Source organism: Dendrobates tinctorius, unplaced genomic scaffold, assembly GCF_039654945.1.
Source record: "Dendrobates tinctorius isolate UK_male_01 unplaced genomic scaffold, ASM3965494v1 ptg000154l, whole genome shotgun sequence".
Taxonomy (NCBI): Eukaryota; Metazoa; Chordata; class Amphibia; order Anura; family Dendrobatidae; genus Dendrobates; species Dendrobates tinctorius.
Genome location: NW_027361821.1, coordinates 19,349,049 through 19,370,199, shown reverse-complemented (window position 1 = coordinate 19,370,199; position 21,151 = coordinate 19,349,049). Strand labels below are relative to the sequence as shown.

Genomic DNA, 21,151 nt, shown 5'->3' with positions numbered 1-21,151 from the left:
TTTGGGGTACCCTCTTTGTTCTCTAGTTACCTAAATATCCACAACATAATATCCCAATTCCGGGCTAGCTGCACCTCTGCAACTAAAAACAGCTTTACCTAGGAGTAAAATTTGGAGCAACCTCCTGATTGTTCCTGAAACCACATTTTAAAAGGGGGATTTCTATGAGATGATTCATTGTAGATTGCTTTTATCTAACATATTGAAAATGCCAATTCCATCTGTATTTCAGAAATCATCCCAATGATTAAGAAGCCTCCTCCTTTGTGCCGCCCCGTGGTGTCTCCTGACCATGCACCTATGGAGTGCATTGTGCTCATGAAACAGTGCTGGAATGAAGTGCCGCACAGACGTAATACTTTTGATGAAATATTTGATCAAGTGAGCAGCCTATTTCTTAGTAAACATTCCTGCAGGTGATATACATTCAATAACTTGAGTCATTAGAAAAACGTGTATAATTTTAATTTACAAGATCATCAGAAATAATTTTTGCATTGTGTTAAATTTCTAAGAGCAACTAACTGTATAATATAACACATTGAGTTGAAGAGATCCGATCACTACCGTTTGACCCCTTAAATGCCATGGTCAATATAAAGCGCTCCTTGTGATGCAATCAATCCCCAAAATGTGACAGTGTTGTTCGGCAGATGGGCCTTCTTCTCTGTGTGCCATATTAGTGCTCCTATGAAAATATTCCCCAAAGGGCAGGGCAAATTGTATTACTTAATGGCATTGTTTAATTTACGCTATTATGTACTTTACTAAAAATTATTAATTGAAAGACATCAATTTTCTGAGCGAAAATAAAAAAGTGAAAAAACAGTTCAACTTGTTTTGGAGAAAGCCGATCCATTGGCATTTTATGTTATAGATCAAAAAAAAATTAAATATATTCTTTCATCCTGAAAAATGTCAGAATAAAGCGGGGGCACAGCTAAAGGTTAATTCCTATTGATAACTAATGTCATTCTGATAGCATGAAGGAATCAGTTTGCGAACTGTTAACTTTTTATTTTTACTTGCACTGTTTAATTTACACTATTATGTCCTTTTTTAAAAATGAATTATTGATAAAAATTAATTCTTTGAGCAAAAAATAATTAAAATTGAAAACAGTTCACTTGTTTTGTGCATACTGTATATACCCTGATTCATCATTGTCTTTGTGCCTTTTTTTGTTTTTAGTATTCTGTGATTCACACATTTTTTGTTTGCTCCGAAATCATTATTTTGTTTGTTCCTTTTATTAAATCTATTTTATATATGCTCACCTGTTTTTTTTTCTTTTTTTGCTCTATGAGTTAAGTTTGGCAATTCCAGATGTTTTCAGCAAATTCATCAGTTGCAATTTTTTTAAGAGTCGTAAAATTTTGGTGAAATCTCACTGTAATCCCCTTCCCAGTGTTTTGGTACAATTTTTGTGACTTTTTAGAGGCAAAAACTATTCAAGACAGGAAAAAGCCAATTTTTTACTTTGCGCCAAATTCATGAATCACGTGCTCCATTTTCATGAATTATAACTCTAACTTGCTGATCGTTGGAGGTTCTATCACAGGGTCAAAATCTAAGTTTTGGAACCCTGAGAATGGGGCTTTGCAGCCTTACCCTTAATGGAGCAAAGATGCACATCCTCCACTTCTGCTCTTGTTCATTTTCTATAGAAAAGAGGTCAGCTATTTCTGGCAGTCTCATAGACAATCAGTGGAGCTGAGGTGCACAATCTCGACATCTGCTCCATTCCTTGTCTATAGAACAGAGCTCAGCTATTTCCAGCTGTCTCATAGACAGTGAATAGAGTGGAAATGTGCAACCTCATCCTCTGCTCCATTCGTTGTCCATAAGACAGAGATCAGCTATTTTCAGCAGTCTCATAGACAATGACTGAAGTACAGCTGCACAATCTTGTCATCTGTCCATTTACTGTCTATAGGACAGAAGCTGGGCTATTTCCAGCAGCCTCATAGAAAATGACTGGAGTGCAGCTGCACAATCTTGTCCTCTGTCCATTCATTGTCTATAGGACAGAGTTGGGCTATTTCCAGCAGTCTCATAGACAGTGAATGCAGCGGAGGTTGAATACAGACCTGTGCTTCATTCGTTTCTTTATTCCAGAAGATCGTCCTTAGGGTCCCAAAGATCTGGGGATTGCTGGGAAATAACATTTTAACATTGTAGAGCCATTACGATATTACAAAAATGGCTGTGAACACGGTGTCTTCTTCACACAACTGGAAGGCATTGATATGACTAAGACTTTGTTCAGAAAACATTTGTTTTCATGTTTTTTTCTGGATAAAAGAAACAGACAAGTGCTAGTATAAATTTAGCCTGCAGCAACTGTGCAGTGAATGGACCTCGCCAAATGGTTCTCCAGCTTCCATATTGTATGTAAAATTAGAATACAGGTTTTAGGGATATGCAGGTTTTGAGCTCATCGTTTATAAAGCCCATCCACTCGACAGTGTTTGTAATACTCGTAGATAAACATTGTAAATACATTATTACTTCCGAAAACATGTCAGAATAGACCAGGGCAAAGGTAAACGTTATATTCCTATAATTATGTGATACTGATAATGTGAAGGAATCGGTTTGTGAACTGTAAATTTGTTATTTTATCTCTTTAAATTGCAGTTTAAAAATATCAATAAAGGGAAGAAAACAAACATCATTGATTCCATGCTGCGCATGCTGGAACAATACTCCAGCAACCTTGAGGACTTAATACGAGAAAGGACAGAGGAACTAGAGATAGAGAAACAGAAAACAGAGAAGCTCTTAACACAAATGTTACCTCTGTAAGTATTTATACACGGCTTATCACTATGCAGACTTTCTGAATGGTTTTAGCACATGGAAGCTAATGTATACACATGGAAAACTGACATTAACTATAAATAACTTGTTTTTCTGTTACATTTTTTTCTGTAGGTTCAAATACCTGCATTGTGTGCTATGATGATCATCACTATATGCTTCACTTCTGCAGATTGTGCTGTAGCTTGTACAAAACTCGCAGCAAAAAAAAAATGTTATGACAGCAATGTGATTCCCAAAACTTTCCTAAAATCTTGAGGATTTTCTTAATATACAGCCAAGGCATTAAACAGAGCGTATCCTGATAATGTGCAGATTTTGAGTCCCTTTCAGAAGCCGGAAATTCCCCCCCCCCATTCTGTTTTTATAGCAATGGTCTAAAAGCATGGCTATTTAACGAGCGTCCCTTTGTTTCATGCTAACAATACGCCTGTCAGCCCCCAAGCACATAGCTACTAATGCTCACCGACCTGAACTAGGGCCCACGTGGTTCACTTTTTGCATTGTTGGTCGCCATAGTCTGGGTTATTATAATCAATTTCACAATATCATCTTCACCTTCTGCCTGTGTCTGGTATAACTCATTGTTGCCCTCCACAATCACTGGCTGCTTCTCATCCTCCTTCACCTTCTCCACACCCCACTGCATGTAACATTGACCATGAGGATCCCCAACAGCCAAAAGAATGGTGATAAAAATGTACATGTTGCTGTTCTTTCTCCATCCCTTGATGCATGCTTGTGTCATTTCAATATAAATGAGGAGGATGACATTGTTAATGAGACAATAACAAATTTAGTAGTCTCTTCAATGGGCTTTCACAAACATAAGGTGGTCACAATATTCTGTGCATTGTCACCTAACACAATGCCAGACCAGAGTGCCAACACCGCAGGAAAGATTCCATACACTTTATGGATTTGTTCGCCAATGTTAACAAGCTGTAAAACTGCTTAGCAGCACTTTAACTTGCAAGAACGAAAAGATTAATGGTGTGGAGTGGATACAACATTTTCCCCTGTTGTTGTTAGTGATGAAGTCATGTTCATTAAGGAGGATGTGGAGGAAGTGGATAACTGCCGTGTGGTAGTGATACCAGACCTAGCGTTCAACCGTGGAGGCTTCACCAACTATCCTGGTTGCACTGGTAGTTTGCTACTGCTCAAAACATTCACCCAGTGGGTCTTGAAAAACATACACTGTCCCACTGATGGACCTAAACAGTAGAGGGCCCCTGTTCAAGCACAATGTATGTGCCCTCTCCAGTCCAGTCCAGTCTCCAGTCCCTCTGTCCTCCTACTGAGCATGCTCATGAGACGATTTCCCATTGAAGATCAGGAGTCATGTGCTCAGGTTCTGCTCCAGATCTCATTGGTCCATCTCGGAGATCTGGAAGCTTCTAGTTGCTACTGTGTGAATGATGATGGAAGTATGATTCTGATGAATGACTCATTTGAAACCCCTTCCCTCTGATATTACGTATGTGGACAGGGACTAAGCTTAGAGTCAGCGCCAGCGCGCCACTACTACATCATTCACAGTTGCTAGCGTCCAACATTGCACTTGCGTACTAGCTTTGTCATCTAACGGCAGTGTCCTACGCTGCGCTGCAGTTGCAGCCCTCCTTGGCGCCCGCAGTTGCGACGTCGTACGCACGGTAGGTCTAGACGGACGCAGTTCCGCTGTCTTTGGCCCTGCTCCTGTGACCAGATACTGTGTGTGCATTTACTATGAGTACTGTGAATCCAACAGCCTCAGCCTTATTGTATTTGTCTTTGTTTGCACCTCTGTGACTTAACAGAGATTGCTCTGCACACCTGGGTGACGTTTAACCCACGTGCGCATTTCCGCCATATTGCTTGCCTGCCACCACTTAGCAGCAGTCATATCATCTACTGCACGGTGGACCCCGAGCGGCGAACGCACTTTATTATTATTTTTATTTAGTGCGTTCCGCCATTCCTAACACAAACATTCTACAATTGCAGGTGGAAATGGGCACCCTTATGTCCTGAGGCCCTGTGTGGCTGCAAAGGTTGCACCAATGTTATGTTTGCCACTGTCAGTGTCCATGTTCGCTGCTTCATGTGTTTCCATATCCCTCAACTCTTTCTCCATGTGTAGGTAACAGCAGGTTCGCAGGATGCAGTGACGAGACGCGAGACTGGTTAAACTTTGGAAAGCAAACTTTTATAAATTGAAGCCACTAGGGCTATACTAAGCAACCAAAAAGGGATAACAAAGTTGTCCTCGCAGGGATTCAGTACAACCAAACACTATTTGAAAAGAACACGACTAACCCGGCCAAGGCCGGTGACTATGGGGCCGCGGTATGGCCGTCTACGGGTCCTTATACTTTATAATGTCACTTATCCGTCCTGACGTCCCTCGGCGTCTCTGTTGGAGCTGCGTTGCGGATGAAGCTGCTTTGACGTCTTTGATGAGGCTGCTTTGGCATCTTTGGTGAGGCTGCTTTGGCGATGCAGCCACTGGGCCCAGCCGCTGAAGATTTGGAGTAGTCTTTGGGCGCCCCAGTGCCCAGGAGGAGTTGGGGCACAACAGGCCCTGATGGAGTCTTGCGATGAAGTAACCCCCTGTAGTAACAGCGGGGTTGCGCTTGTTAGCGAGTTCAATGGGACTCTTGTACTCAAGCAGGGTTGTGTCGCAGTCTTGGCCCCATCTGCCGACTGCAGCGGGGTAAAGGCAGCTGTGAGCGGTGATATACAGGCCGCAACCACGGGCTGAAGTGACACGGCAGCGTCTGTGGGTGGCAGCAGGCAGGCTGCAACCGCAGGCTAAAGTGGGACGGCAGTGGCCGGGAGGGGCAGCGGTAATGGCAGAGGACAACCGGGGGCAGATCGTGACCCAAGATTGGGGTGAAGAGGCAGTCTCCTGTCGGTAAGCTCGGCGCCTCTCTCCTGAGGGCCACTGCGTATCTACCCTCTGCTGCTGGTCTCCTCTCTGAACTGTCTGTGTCCTCCTCGTTCGCTCATGTCCCCTCCGCCTCCTGCTCCGTGTCTGACATATCACCAACTGACTCCCCTGCGTGCTCCCTGTCCCTTTTATACTCGCCCCTCCCCTTGCTGTCCTGTCACTCTCAGCAGTCCACTCTCCTCTTCTGCTCCCTGGGTACTGTTTCCTTAGGAACTCAGATGGCAGTCCCCTTGGTTCCGGCCTGGACACTCCGCGGGGGTCATCCTCCCTCCACTATGCTGTCCCTGCACATGCTAGGATATCAGTCACTGCTGGATGCGGAATCGTCCGCTGACTGCAGTCGATTGCAGGGACTGAAAGGACATTTAAGCCGTCCTTTTTAACACATACACTTAACATTTACGGATAATACAAGCATCATTAAAGAGGGTATTAGGGAGATAATTAAATTCTTCTAATACCTTCTAGGGGTAAATCCTGATATCAGGTTCCCTTTAATTATGTCTTACCTGTCATGCTAGTCTTAGTAGTCTCACTATGGAGCACATACTAAGGCTGTCACTATATGGCGTACATTGTTTTCTCATTATGTTAACTACATAGTATTCATCAGTCTATACATATTTTAAGGTGCTTCTGATTATTAAAGTGCAATATCAGCTTGAATTATAACTTCAGGTAAAATCATATTGCTTTACATTGCATGGTGGTTTAATAATTCATGAGTATGTTGCCTTATAGTTTGTCAGATTGTTACAGTTTGTGCACACACTATGACTACGTCTTCTTGTGCTGATTGTATCTGCTTTACTTTCAGATCTGTTGCAGAAGCACTAAAAATGGGCTGCACAGTGGAGCCAGAGGGGTTTGATGAGGTTACTTTATACTTCAGTGATATAGTGGGTTTTACCACGATATCAGCAATGAGTGAGCCTATTGAGGTGGTCGACCTTCTTAATGACCTCTATACATTGTTTGACGCTGTGATAGGAAATCATGATGTTTATAAGGTGAGTCAGAATGAATATTCCTGAATATTAAAAAAAAATTAACAAAAATTATTTTTACCCATAAGGTTAGAATAGTTTTAAATGGCAAGTGCAGATCAGAGGCAAGCAAACATATTTCTTGCACAATGCGACCACAATATTTAGTTTAATAAAGATTACAGGGAAAAACCACAATAATCTGGCTAGGAGAATGTTGTCAACAAAAACAACATGATCCTCCTTAATGTAAGGAGAAAATGTAAGAATACACTTCGACAAATACTAAACCTAAAGATGTCCAACAGACTGAAGTACTGTAGTCAAATAATATTAAAAATTCATTTTTATTTATATAAACAAAAATATAAAAATATTCAGACATATGAAACAATATTTGACGAGGGTTACTGAAGAGGAATCCAGAAACACCCATTCCCCAGGTGGTGTCACGTGGACCCGTCCTGTGTGACGCGACCAGCAGGCTGGTAACTGAAACAACAAGACACAGCACGTGAAACTGTCCTGTGTGACACGGCCCGCAGTCCGGCAACTAAAACAACAAGACAAGGGGGAAGGGGAAACAGTTACAATGGTGGGCCCTGCGATAGGGAATGGGGACGTGGAGACCTCCTGCACTCCCCTGAGTCAGTGTCCCTCACACTCCTAACGTTCTTGTTACGGCCACCACCGCCGCGCGCCCTGCTCCGGTCTCCACCGCGCACTCTGCCGCTTGCCTCCATACTCACCTGTCGGCTCCGCAGCATTCCTCCTCCCAGCGCCGGCGGCAGCGTCCTCCTCTGGCCGGTCCGTGGCCTGTGACATCAATGCGACTCCTGCGCATGCGTCCTAGGCCGCGGCCGGCTCTCTCTGGCTGACTCACTATTCCGGCGGTGCCCTGACCGGCTAGCACCGCCGGATCAATGGGAGTGGGCCCCTGTCTATATCAGGCCGCCCTCCCTTAGTGGAGGCGCCTGATCGTTAATGTTCCATTAGCACCCTGGGCCCCCTTGCGTTAACCTCTCTGCCTTGTGCTCCCTTCAGCCTCCGTTCCTGTTGTCCGTACTCCAGCCTCCGTTCCTGTTGTCCGTGCTCCAGGTTCCGTTCCTGTTGTCCGTGCTCCAGCCTCCGTTCCTGTTGTCCGTGCTCCAGCCTCTGTTCCTGTTGTCCGTGCTCCAGCCTCCGTTCCTGTTGTCCATGCTCCAGCCTCCGTTCCTGTTGTCCGTGCTACAGCCTCCGTTCCTGTTGTCCGTGCTCCAGCTTCCATTCCTGTTGTCCGTGCTCCAGCCTCCGTTCCTGTTGTCCGTGCTCCAGCCTCCGTTCCTGTTGTCCGTGCTCCAGCCTCCGTTCCTGTAGTCTGTGCTCCAGCCTTCCTTCTGTGGTCCGTACTCCAGTCTCAGTCCCGCTGCCCGTGGTTCGTTCCAGCCGTCCTACTCCAGTTCGCCTACCCGGGCCTAGCTCCCCAGCACGCTCCGAGCCGCCCCTCTTGGTTCCGGCTACCGCGGCATCCGAATCCCCGGACCTGCTCCTAACGGTCCCTGTATAGGGGTCGGGTCCACCTGGTTGCTCGTCCGGGGCCCCTCGGTACCGCGGTCCAGAGGGTCCACTCTGGGACTTCCACCTTGCCTAGCGTGAAGGTAACAGTTCCCTAGGCCGGTTCCGCACCGGGCGCCGATCAGGATACCTGTCACCCTAGCTCATCCTACACCTATCCCTTGCTAGGGAGCTGGGTGGTGCAGGCACTGGCCCCACCGCTGTACTAATACACACCAGGGAAAAATACAAACAGGGAAACACCACTTAGCTTTGCTCGGTTGCTCTTGCTCCCAGCAACAGAGTCCACCACCAGAATGCAGCTTTCCTCCTGAATAGCTGCCACCAAGCTCTGTCAGAGCTGCAAGGAAATCCCCTCTGACTCCTTCCACACCAGGGCTCTGACTGAGCTGCCAGGACCTCTCTCTAGATCCTTCCTCCACCAAGGATGGTTGAAATGAACACTATCACCAACAGTTATTGCAACCACCTGACACTCTTTTATAAGTAAGAGCCAGCAATCACACCTGCTTCATAATCATGTGCAATAACGCTCACCACCACCGGGGGCAAAACCAAACTTAAGCACACAGCTTAAGGAAAAAAAAAGGTTACATGTGCTTTTATCTGTCATGATCCAGCATGGATCATGACAGTACCCTCCCCTTAATGAGGGGCCTCTGGACCCTCAAGGCCGCTCCTCATTAGGGAACCACCTACAGCGGGGATGCCCAGGTCCAGAGTTCACCCCAGCAGCTACCTGCACTTCAGGTTTATGACAAACGAGCACTGCTGGTATTGGCAACGTATGTTCCGGAGGCACCACCCTTCTCCAAAGCGCCGATCTGGGGAACGAGAGGTGTTTGGGTAAGTATGTGGGTAACTCCAGCTGGTAAGTCTCCGGGCCCTGGATAGCCTACACCAGATACGGCCCGATCACCTGAGAATTCCAGACCCCCGCAACACACTTCCACTGGATGTTTTTGGTGGCCACCCATACATGCTCGTTCACACACAGGTCCTGACCTGAACATTTATTGCAACACATTCGTTTGTCAAAATAGGGTGAACTCTTTCTGGAACTGACAATAGAGATGTCCCCCTGTGTCACCACACTCACACCCCCACAATTCACCAAGGGAAACACCACCATCCAACTCCTACTACTACGAGGTCTGCGCCTCTCAGGGTTGGCTAATGGCGAGGGTTGAGCCTTGCCCCTACTCTCCTGCAGCACCTCCGCTAATCCCACTGGAGAGGAAGGGGATGCTTGAAGAGAGATGGCAGGGACAGTAGCCCCTAGGAAGCAGCCCTCACACGACTGCTCCCAGCTGACTACTTCCCTAGTCCGCCAATCTAAGACCGGGGTATGTTTTTTAGACCAAGGGGGGCCCACAACGATAGGTGCTGGATTTCCCTCCAAGACGTAGTATGACTGGGACTCGTCTTGATGTTCACTATACAGCACAATGTCTTCTACGACTTGGTTTATCCCCCCCTGACTCAGTGGGACAGAGTCAATGGCCTGGACGCTTATGGGTCTGTCCGGCGTCTCACACCTCATACCATGAGTCTGGACAAACTGAGCATCCACCAGACTGACTTCAGCTCCACTGTTCACAAGCATCGGTATGCCCTCAGGTACCTCGCCAACCATCACCTCTGCTGACATAGTACCTTCTGAGGGCGAGCAGGAAATATACACTCCCAGGTCATCTTCCTCCACACGACCAGTGGGGCACGGCTTCTCTGACAGTACAGAATTTTCGGCGTCAGTGCCAAGGACTAAACATTAGTCTGCTCACTACAGGGACGTACCTCTTCACCTTGGGGAACACCAGGCAGCACCATGGGGACACCGACTCCACCCACCTGCCTGGGTACGTCCGCCTGTATAAGCAAGTCTTCCTCCCCAGCAGGGACTCCACGGCACATCCTCGCCAAAGCCATATATGGACCCTCTAGTAGAGGCAGAGGATAGGCCTCAGACCCATAATTCCGCTGCAGGTGCTGCTGAAACACATCATTCAGCTCCTCACTAACTTCAGTGAGGGGCAGCAGCAACTGCTCACCGGTCTGCACTTGGCCCATGGCTCACCAGACAAAAATGTTAAGGTTGGTGATAATGTCACGAGGACCCGTCCTGTGTGACGCGACCAGCAGGCCGGTAACTGAAACAAGACACGGGACGTGAAACTGTCCTGTGTGACACGGCCTGCTGGCCCCACCGCTGTACTAATACACACCAGGGAAAAATACAAACAGGGAAACACCACTTAGCTTTGCTCAGTTGCTCTTGCTCCCAGCAACAGAGTCCACCACCAGAATGTAGCTTTCCTCCTGAATAGCTGCCACCAAGCTCTGTCAGAGCTGCAAGGAAATTCCCTCTGACTCCTTCCACACCAGGGCTCTGACTGAGCTGCCAGGCCTCTCTCTAGATCCTTCCTCCACCAAGGATGGTTGAAATGAACACTATCACCAACAGTGATTGCAACCACCTGACACTCTTTTATAGGTAAGAGCCAGCAATCACACCTGATTCATAATCATGTGCAATAACGCTCACCACCACCGGGGGCAAACTAGAGCAAAAGACACCACTGTGTAATAATCCTAATGGCCACTGGGGGCAAAACCAAACTTAAGCACACAGCTTAAGAAAAAAAAAAAGGTTACATGTGCTTTTATCTGTCATGATCCAGCATGGATCATGACAGGTGGAAGATGCACCATAAAAGAATAGGGAAGTATATAGCAATAATGGTACATACAGTAAATATCAAAGCCACATAAAATAATTGATGACACAGTCAAAAATAAAAAAATAGGAATCCTTAATGCAATATAAACCATAATGACATTGACTGGAAAAAAATCAGTATATACCTGGGACAAAGTTGAGGTACAGAGTCCAAGGGGAGGCCCCAACGTGCGTTTTGTGTGTGCTTTCTCAATGGGAGTTTTGATACATTTCTTCTTGTCTGTGCAAAAGCTACAGCATTAAAAGTGGTGTACAAATGCGTTATTATAGACATTTCCTTTCTTAGAATTTCACATATCCAGAGGTGCATGATGCTAAATTTTAAATATACATGAAAAGAGTTTACATATAATGGATGAAACACAACAAGAAAACACAAAATGACAAATTTGCAAAAATACTCTGCAGTAAAAAACATGACAGTAATCAGCAAGTGCTGTATAACAAATACAGGGTATTTAATCGATACGTTTTTTGCAAAAAATGTATACCAAGCCGCTTCACCACGTCACGGTAACCCTTCACGAAGCAGTCCCTATCTAATGTATTTAAAACCTGAACATGTGAACAGTGTCTAAATGAACAGGATACAGACAGGGGCCTCCCAGCATATGGGCTTGTGGTGTAAGACAGCTCATTTATGTGCATGTCACACAGGAGAGGGGTGGGGTCTCCCAAACCATGCTGAGCAAGGAAAAAACGGATTAAAAACGTATGTGACATGCACAAGTGTGAACAAGTCAGTCAGACAATGCTCACACCACCCAATGGCTGAAACACAACAAGAAAACACAAAATGGCAAATTTGCAAAAATACTCTGCAGTAAAAAACATGACAGTAATCAGCAAGTGCTGTATAACAAATACAGGGTGTTTAGTCGATACGTTTTTTGCAAAAAATGTATACCAAGCCGCTTCACCACATCACGGTAACCCTTCACGAAGCAGTCCCTATCTAATATATTTAAAACCTGAACATGTGAACAGTGTCTAAATGAACAGGATACAGAAAGGCGCCTCCCAGCATATGGGCTTGTGGTGTAAGACAGCTCATTTATGTGCATGTCACACAGGAGAGGGGTGGGGTCTCCCAAACCATGCTGAGCAAGGAAAAAATGGATATAATGGATGTCTCCACAGATGCTATCCATTGCCATTTGTCAACTACTGGCTTCCATGTTAAAAAGATATACTGTATTTGTGTAATGCAATATTAGAGTTGATGAGAATCAATATGTACATCCCAATCCAGTCACCTTGACTGTGGTTTGTAAATAGCAAAAGACTGACCGTCACTTCAAAACAGAAAACAGGTGCAAATAGGAGTATCCATTTCCATATTTAATCAACAAATAAAGTTGCACCCTGTAGCGCTAAAGCATGATTTTATCTAATGTGAATCCTCTCCTAAGCTGAAGCTTACATCTATGTGGGTAGGCAGGATCCTACATTGGATAGGTTCCCAGCAAAGAGAATCACCTTATAGCGGCTGCTAGGTATACATGAATTGACCAATTTATGCGCTAAGTTTTCTGGTGTTTTCCTATTTTCTAGAGCAGTAATGCAGTTCATATTTCATATATTTCATGTTTTCATGCTATAGCGGTACAGAGTGCTACTTTATTTGTTGATGACAGTGGTCTGTGACTGGTAAATGGGATCCCTGAGAACAACCTCTTACCAGACAGCATCTGTGGCTCTTATTTTGATTAGCTGATCTGGTACAACATCATGGTTGATGCTGTCAGGAATAGGTGGTTGACTTGCTCTAATCCAGCGGCCACCAACCACTGTCGGGGCGGATGAACTTGGATGTGTGACTCAATTTGCACTAACTCTAATGCACATATTTGATTTTTACTGAATGGCACTGTGTCGTTCACAATGTCAGGTCTCGGCCCCATATACACATAGAATAAAACCGCAGCACACAAACTAGGACAGTGAAGGCTATAAAACGGTTATTCAAGAAACATATACAGACAAGACCTCACAAAGAGCCGCCATCAAGGTTGAAACGTTACGGATGTTGGTGAATAATGCTTTTATTGCTTTCACTGTCCAGGTTGATGTGCTGCAGTTTTCTGCTATATCTAAACTATAGAGCAACTGCAGAAAAGGAGAAGGTGGGCACATCTGTACCTTTGTTCCATGACTGACTAGTTTAGTACTAGTGTTAAATAATAAGGACTCTTCTCTATGTTTTTCTGATAACAGGTAGAAACTATAGGAGATGCCTATATGGTCGCATCAGGGCTTCCCAAAAGAAACGAAAATAGGCATGCAGCAGAAATTGCTAACATGTCCCTGGATATCCTTAGTTCTGTAGGATCTTTTAAAATGAGGCACATGCCTGATGTCCCCGTTAGGATACGTATAGGCCTGCATTCTGGTAATATTATCTACATCCATACTGTATGTGTCTATCACTTTAGTGAAATGTAAAGTATATATTATTCCTTCTTTACCTCTAATTCTTACGTGACCTAATATCTCTTAGAATCATATGTCATGTAGCGGATATACATATTTCCATTTATTATTGTAAAAAGTACAGCATTAGCCAATGTACCCTAAATCTATGAAACACTAGTAAATACCTTATCGTCTTATGTGATGCTGTTAAAAATTATATTCAGCCTTTTCTTAGTTATTTTTTTGAAACATGCCAAATAATAAAGTCACAATTGCAGCTTCAGCAGGGTTTATTGCAAAGGTTATTAAAGCACATAAATGGAAATTCCATGATGGATACGCTGGTCTGGTATTGCCATATAACCAAGCAGATTTGCCATTCAAGTGTTTGGGAAAATGGCAGGGCAACCGCAAAAGTAATGTGGCTGCTTTGGGAATAAAGTAGTGAAGTAAAGCCTCATATGCATGAGCGGCGTTGTACAGAAATACACTGCAACACCCATAGACAACTATTGGGTCCTTCTATACATTTGTGGCCAAAAGTATTGACACCCCTGCAATTCTGTCAGATAACACTCAGTTTCTTCCTGAAAATGATTGCAAGCACAAATTCTTTGGTAATATTATCTTCATTTAATTTGCCTTAAATGAAAAAACACAAAAGAGAATGAAGCAAAAAGCAAAACATTGATCATTTCACACAAAACTCCAAAAATGGGCCAGACAAAAGTATTGGCACCCTCAGCCTAATACTTGGTTGCACAACCTTTAGCCAAAATAACTGCGACCAACCGCTTCCGGTAACCATCAATGAGTTTCTTACAATGCTCTGCTGGAATTTTAGACCATTCTTCTTTGGCAAACTGCTCCAGGTCCCTGATATTTGAAGGGTGCCTTCTCCAAACTGCCATTTTTACATCTCTCCACGGGTGTTCTATGAGATTCAGGTCTGGACTCATTGCTGGCCACCTTAGAAGTCTCCAGTGCTTTCTCTCAAACCATTTTCTAGTGCTTTTTGAAGTGTGTTTTGGGTCATTGTCCTGCTGGAAGACCAATGACCTCTGAGGGAGACCCAGCTTTCTCACACTGGGCCCTACATTATGCTGCAAAATTTGTTGGTAGTCTTCAGACTTCATAATGCCATGCACACGGTCAAGCAGTCCAGTGCCAGAGGCAGCAAAGCAACCCCAAAACATCAGGGAACCTCCGCCATGTTTGACTGTAGGGACCGTGTTCTTTTCTTTGAATGCCTCTTTTTTTCTCATGTAAACTCTATGTTGATGCCTTTGCCCAAAAAGCTCTACTTTTGTCTCATCTGACCAGAGAACATTCTTCCAAAACGTTTTAGGCTTTTTCAGGTAAGTTTCGGCAAACTCCAGCCTGGCTTTTTTATGTCTCGGGGTAAGAAGTGGGGTCTTCCTGGGTCTCCTACCATACAGTCCCTTTTCATTCAGACGCTGACGGATAGTACGGGTTGACACTGTTGTACCCTCGGACTGCAGGGCAGCTTGAACTTGTTTGGATGTTAGTCGAGGTTCTTTAGCCAACATCCGCACAATATTGCGTTGAAATCTCTTGTCAATTTTTCTTTTCCATCCACATCTAGGGAGGTTAGCCACAGTGCCATGGGCTTTAAACTTCTTGTTGACACTGCGCATGTTAGACACAGGAACATTCAGGTCTTTGGAGATGGACTTGTAGCCTTGAGATTGCTCATGCTTCCTCACAATTTGGTTTCTCTAGTCCTCAGACAGTTCTTTGGTCTTCTTTCTTTTCTCCATGCTCAATGTGGTACACACAAGGACACAGGACAGAGGTTGAGTCAACTTTAATCCATGTCAACTGGCAAGTGTGATTTAGTTATTGCCAGCACCTGTTAGGTGCCACAGGTAAGTTACAGGTGCTGTTAATTACACAAATTAGAGAAGTATCACATGATTTTTCGAACAGTGTCAATACTTTTGTCCACCCTCTTTTTTATGTTTGGTGTGGAATTATATCCAATTTGGCTTTAGGACAATTCTTTTTGTGTTTTTTCATTTAAGACAAATTAAATGAAGATAATAATACCAAAGAATTTGTGTTTGCAATCATTTTCAGGAAGAAACTGAGTATTATCTGACAGAATTGCCCGGGTGTCAATACTTTTGGCCACAACTGTATCTCCATAAGCCTCTGATTTCATACATATAAGGCATATACAAACTATCAAATGGAGTCCAAAAGAAAAAAAATCATGGCATGCTTCATTATGGACATTGCAACTTTTTTTCACCTGCTAATTTATGGACCATTAGTACTCCCAGAGTCCCATCCACCAGTCCATTATTGAAACCATTAGTCCCTAAACACATATTACATTTTAAGAAAATACTGATTTAATTACAGTTTGCTGTTTGACCCACAATTTTTTCAGCATTTCGCTAAAATCTGGCATAAAATTTTTAAAATAAAAAGTTATGAATTGTTATTTTTTTACAATTTATTTTTTTGTTATATAAATGTTTTATTATTCTCACATTACACCCAAAAACTTTAATGTCTTTAAATGGGATTGTATGTGATACCAACACAAAGTAGCAAGTATTTGTAGAATGTAATGGAAATGGTGTTCTAAATATTTTAGAAATATAAATCTGAAAATTGTGACAGGCATTTGTATTCAACCCCCCTGAGTTAACACTTTGTAGGACAACCTTTTCTGCAATTACTGCTGCAAGTCTTTTGGAGTATGTCCTTACCAGCTTTACACATCTAGAAGCTGACATTTTTGCCCATTCTTAATGCAAACTAGCTCTAGCTCAATTAGATTGGATGGAGATGTCTGTGAACAGCAATTTTGAAGTCTTACCAGATTTCCAATGGGATTTAGATCTGGACTGTGACTTGGCCATTCACACAAATGAATATACCTTAATCTAAGCCTTTCCATTGTAGCTCTGGCAGTATTTATATGGTCCTTGTCCTGCTGGAAGGTGAACTTACACCCTAGTCTCAATTCTTTTGCAGCTTCTAATAGTTTTTCCTCCATGATTGCCCTGTATTTAGCTTCATCCATCTTTCTATCAACTCTCACCATCTCCCTGACCCTTCTGAAGAAAAGCATCTTCACAGCATGATGCTGCCACCACTACGTTTGATGGTGGGTGTAACGGTCAGGGGATGGACAAAGTCCGAGAGTGGACCCTCTGGGTCGCGGATCTGGAGCCCCTGGGTCGAGCGCGCCAGGTGATGACCGACCCCTATACAGGGATCGTTAGGGGCAACACCGCAGAGGACAGAACCGCGACAGCCGGTTCCAGGAGGGGCGGCTCGGGGACACGGAGTACTGCGGGGCAAGGGCACCGGACGGGGATCCAGAGAACCAGAGCCAGGATATAGGAGGAAGCAGCCAGGTAGCAGCTACTAGAGGGTAGCACAGGAGTGGTGCAGGAGCGAAAGGGTTACAGACTAGGAGGACCCAGAAGGGAGACACCAGGGTGGACTACGGAAGGGCCGTGACCCAAGGGACCAGGAGGAAGGGGCGAGGAGAAGGAAGGACAGGGCAGAGACAGCCAGGGTGAAGGAGAGGGAGCTAACAGGAAGCTTTAGCCAAACAGTGGGGCTAGAACAGAGCATGGAGTATCACACAATCCTCAGGCGTCCTCTCTACAGTGAGGACGCCTGAAATACCTTAGGGTCCGGAAGTGGGAGGTACGCCCAGCCCTCAGCGCCGCCCACCGCCGGCAGAAGAAGGAGTGCTGGCGCACGCCCGCGGCCTAAGGAGAGGGTGCAGAGAAGTAGCAGAGCAGGAGGCAGGGTAAGAGTGCGCGCTGTGGCGAGGACGCTGATGGAGGGCGGTGGCAGCTGGTGCTGCCGATGAGGCCACGCGACCGGGCCCTGCCGCGGATGCTACAGTACCCCCCCTTTACATCCCCCCTTTTTGAGATTGGCTAGAAATCTTTTTAGTATTAGGGGAGCGTTGATATTTTCTCGAGGCTCCCATGACCTCTCCTCGGGGCCAAACCCCTTCCAATCAATAAGAAAAAGGGACCTCCCCCTGACCCTTTTCATGGCTAAAATGTCCCTTATTTCAAAGATGTCATCAGATCCAATAGGTGAAGGAGGAGTAATGGAGGCTGGTTGGAACCGATTCAGAACTACAGGCTTCAGGAGTGAGACATGAAAGGCGTTGGGGACTCGGAGTGAAGCCGGCAATCTCAATTTATAAGCCATGTCATTGATGCGTTTCAGTACCTCGAAGGGACAGATGTAACGAGGACTCAACTTATAGGAAGGAACTTTCAGGCGGATGTGCTTGGTCGAGAGCCATACCTTGTCGCCAGGATGGTACGGAGGAAGGTCCCTCCGTCTCTTGTCTGCGTGTTTCTTGATTCGGGCATTGGCATTCACGAGGGCGTCTTTGGTCTCCTTCCAAATCTCAGAAAATTCCATGGCGAGAGCATCCGCTGCGGGAACTCCAGATGACGCGGCAAAGGGCAGCGGAACACCCGGATTGCGACCAGAGACCACAAAGAATGGAGATTTGGTGGTCGACTCACTGGGATGGTTGTTGTGGGCAAATTCTGCCCAAGGTAGAAGTGAGACCCAGTTGTCCTGATGAGCGTTGGCAAAGTGACACAGGTAGGTGGTCAGGCCCTGATTTATCCGTTCCACTTGCCCGTTGGTCTGTGGATGATAAGCAGAGGAGAAGTCGAGGGATGTTCCCATATGCCGACAGAGGGCCCTCCAAAAGCGAGACGTAAATTGGACCCCACGGTCCGACACAATCCGTAGAGGGAGGCCATGTAACCTGAAGATCTGGTGGATGAAGATCTCGGCCAACTTCGGAGCTGACGGCAAACCGGCCAGGGGGACAAAATGAGCCATCTTGGAGAAGCGGTCCGCTACGACTAAGATGGTGGTGCAACCAGCTGAGCGAGGCAAGTCAGTTACGAAATCCATAGCAATTTGCTGCCACGGGGCCTCCGGAACAGGCAATGGGTGGAGAAGACCGGAGGGAAGGGTCCTTGGGACCTTGTTCTGAGCACAGGTTGTGCAAGAGGCAACATAATCCACTACGTCTTGGCGGAGGGTGGCCCACCAGTAATAACGGGCGAGAAGTAAGAGGGTCTTCTTGGTCCCCACGTGCCCAGCGACCTTGGAAGAATGCCCCCAGCGCAACACCTCCAGACGCTTATTCCGAGGAACGAAGGTCTTGCCTGGTGGAGGAGTAGAAAAGTTCACAGGAGCCACAGTGATCACTTTGGCAGGCTCGATAATATAAGATGGGCCCTCGTCCTCCTCTGGCGACTGTAAGGACCTGGAGAGTGCATCCGCCTTGATGTTCTTATTGCCGGGCCGGAAGTGAAGCTTGAAATCAAACCGCGAAAAATACAAGGCCCATCTGGCCTGTCTGGAATTGAGCCTCTGAGCGGACTGCAAATAGGCCAAATTTTTGTGGTCCGTGAAGATAGAAAAGGGATGCACCGCCCCCTCGAGCAAGTACCGCCATTCTTCTAGAGCCATCTTAATGGCCAGCAATTCCCTGTCTCCAATGGAGTAATTGCACTCCGCAGGCGAGAAGGACCTGGAGAAGAACCCGCAGGGAACCAGTTGACCCGAGGAGCCCGGCTGGGAGAGAACTGCCCCAGCTCCGGTGGAAGAGGCGTCCACTTCTACAACAAAAGGCCTACTGGCTACCGGCCGATGCAAGACTGGTGCTGAGGCAAAGGCGCGTTTCAGCGCCAGAAAGGCGTCCTCAGCCTCGGGGGGCCAGCTGTTTGGTTTAGTTCCTTTACGGGTCAGGGCCGCGATGGGCTTGGTCACCGTGGAAAAATGTGGCACGAACTGTCGGTAGTAATTTGCGAACCCGAGGAAACGCTGGATGGCCTTTATACCGACAGGGCGGGGCCACTTGAGTACCGCAGAGAGTTTCTTGGGATCCATCCTTAGGCCGGAGTCAGTGATTATATACCCCAAGAAGGGTAGCGAGGTTTGTTCGAAGAGACACTTTTCAATTTTTGCGTAGAGGTGATTCTCTCGGAGACGGTGCAGGACCATGCGTACACTTCTCTGATGAGAGGAAAGGTCGGGTGAAAAGATAAGAATATCATCTAAGTACACCACTATGCACGAGTATAGTAGATCCCGAAACACCTCGTTAACGAACTCCTGGAACACGGCTGGAGCATTGCAGAGGCCGAACGGCATGACTAAATACTCATAATGACCGTCACGGGTATTGAAGGCCGTCTTCCACTCGTCCCCTGCGCGGATCCGGATCAAATTATAGGCTCCCCGCAGATCCAGCTTCGTGAAGATCTGAGCCCCTCTCAGCCAGTCGAATAGTTCCGGGATCAGCGGGAGCGGGTATCGATTCTTAACCGTGATATTGTTCAAGCCCCGGTAGTCGATACATGGTCTGAGTGATCCGTCTTTCTTTCGGACAAAGAAAAAGCCTGCGCCTGCTGGGGACGCGGATTTTCGAATAAACCCCTTGGCCAAGTTCTCCTGTACGTATTCAGACATAGCCTGGGTCTCTGCTGGGGATAAGGGATACGTTCTCCCTCTGGGCGGAGTGGCTCCGGGAATCAGGTTGATAGGACAGTCGTAGGACCGATGCGGAGGCAGGGAGTCAGCTTCTTTTTTACTAAAAACGTCAGCGTACGCGTAGTATGGTGCGGGAAGGCCCGGAAGATTGGCAGGCACAGGCAGGGGATGAGGACGGAGGATGGACTGCAAACAACGTGCGTGGCAGGAATGACCCCAGCGTAGGATCTCCCCAGAGTGCCAGTCGACGACTGGTTCGTGCAGCCGAAGCCAAGGTAATCCTAGGAGGACGGCGTGGGACAATCTAGGCAGGACGTAGAAGGCAATTCTTTCACGATGAAGCGCTCCAATTTGCAGATATATTTCGGTCGTAACCATGGTGACGAGCTCGGGCAGAGGTTTTCCATCGACGGAGGAGATAGCACGCGGATCTTTTAAGATGACCACCGGAATTTGGAGTTTATCCACCTCTTCTTGCCGGATGAAATTGCCCGCCGCACCCGAGTCCACATACGCCCGCACAGATCTGCGCTCCCGACCTGAAATAATTAGAGCTGAAAGGGTAAGGGGCAGAGAGGAATTATGATCACCTAGGGAGATCTCTCTTACCTGACCTAGGTGGAGGCGTTTCCCGGTCTCTCCGGACAGGTGCGCACAAAGTGGTTGGCTCCACCGCAGTACAGGCAGAGCCCGTTCGTCATTCTCTCCCTGCGTCGCTGCTCCGTTAACCTGACCCGATCTACCTGCATGGGCTCGGGGGCGACGCTAGTAGAGGGAGCTGAGGAGCGCGGAATGGGCGCTTGATACAGCCTGAAGGGTCTGCGCTCCCTAACCGATTCTCGAGCGCTCTCCAAAAACCGCAGGTCTATGCGCGTAGCCAGGGATATGAGATCCTCCAGAGTGGTTGGGGTATCCCGTCCGACAAGCTCGTCCTTAATTTTACTTGAGAGGCCTCTCCAGAAGGCACCCACAAGTGCTTCGTTATTCCATCCAAGTTCCGATGATAATGTCCGAAAGCGGATGGCGTACTGTCCTACCGTGAGAGACCCCTGGCGGAGGTTAAAGAGGGCCACTGTAGTAGACGCTAAGCGTCCGGGTTCGTCAAACACTCGGCGGAAGGTCTCCAGGAAGTTTTGGATACTAGACACGACGGGGTCATCCCTCTCC

The 21,151-nt window shown here is 46.5% G+C and overlaps 1 protein-coding gene across 1 annotated transcript in view; it reads left to right on the top strand.

Moving 5' to 3' along the window:
* GUCY2F (guanylate cyclase 2F, retinal) overlaps positions 1-21,151 on the top strand; it is a 173,165-nt gene that overhangs the window by 100,900 nt on the left and 51,114 nt on the right. The window contains exons 11-14 of the mRNA XM_073547535.1: positions 233-381; positions 2,641-2,804; positions 6,576-6,768; positions 13,256-13,430. Of these exons, the coding sequence (XP_073403636.1) occupies positions 233-381; positions 2,641-2,804; positions 6,576-6,768; positions 13,256-13,430 (681 nt within the window). The remainder of the gene's footprint in view (positions 1-232; positions 382-2,640; positions 2,805-6,575; positions 6,769-13,255; positions 13,431-21,151) is intronic.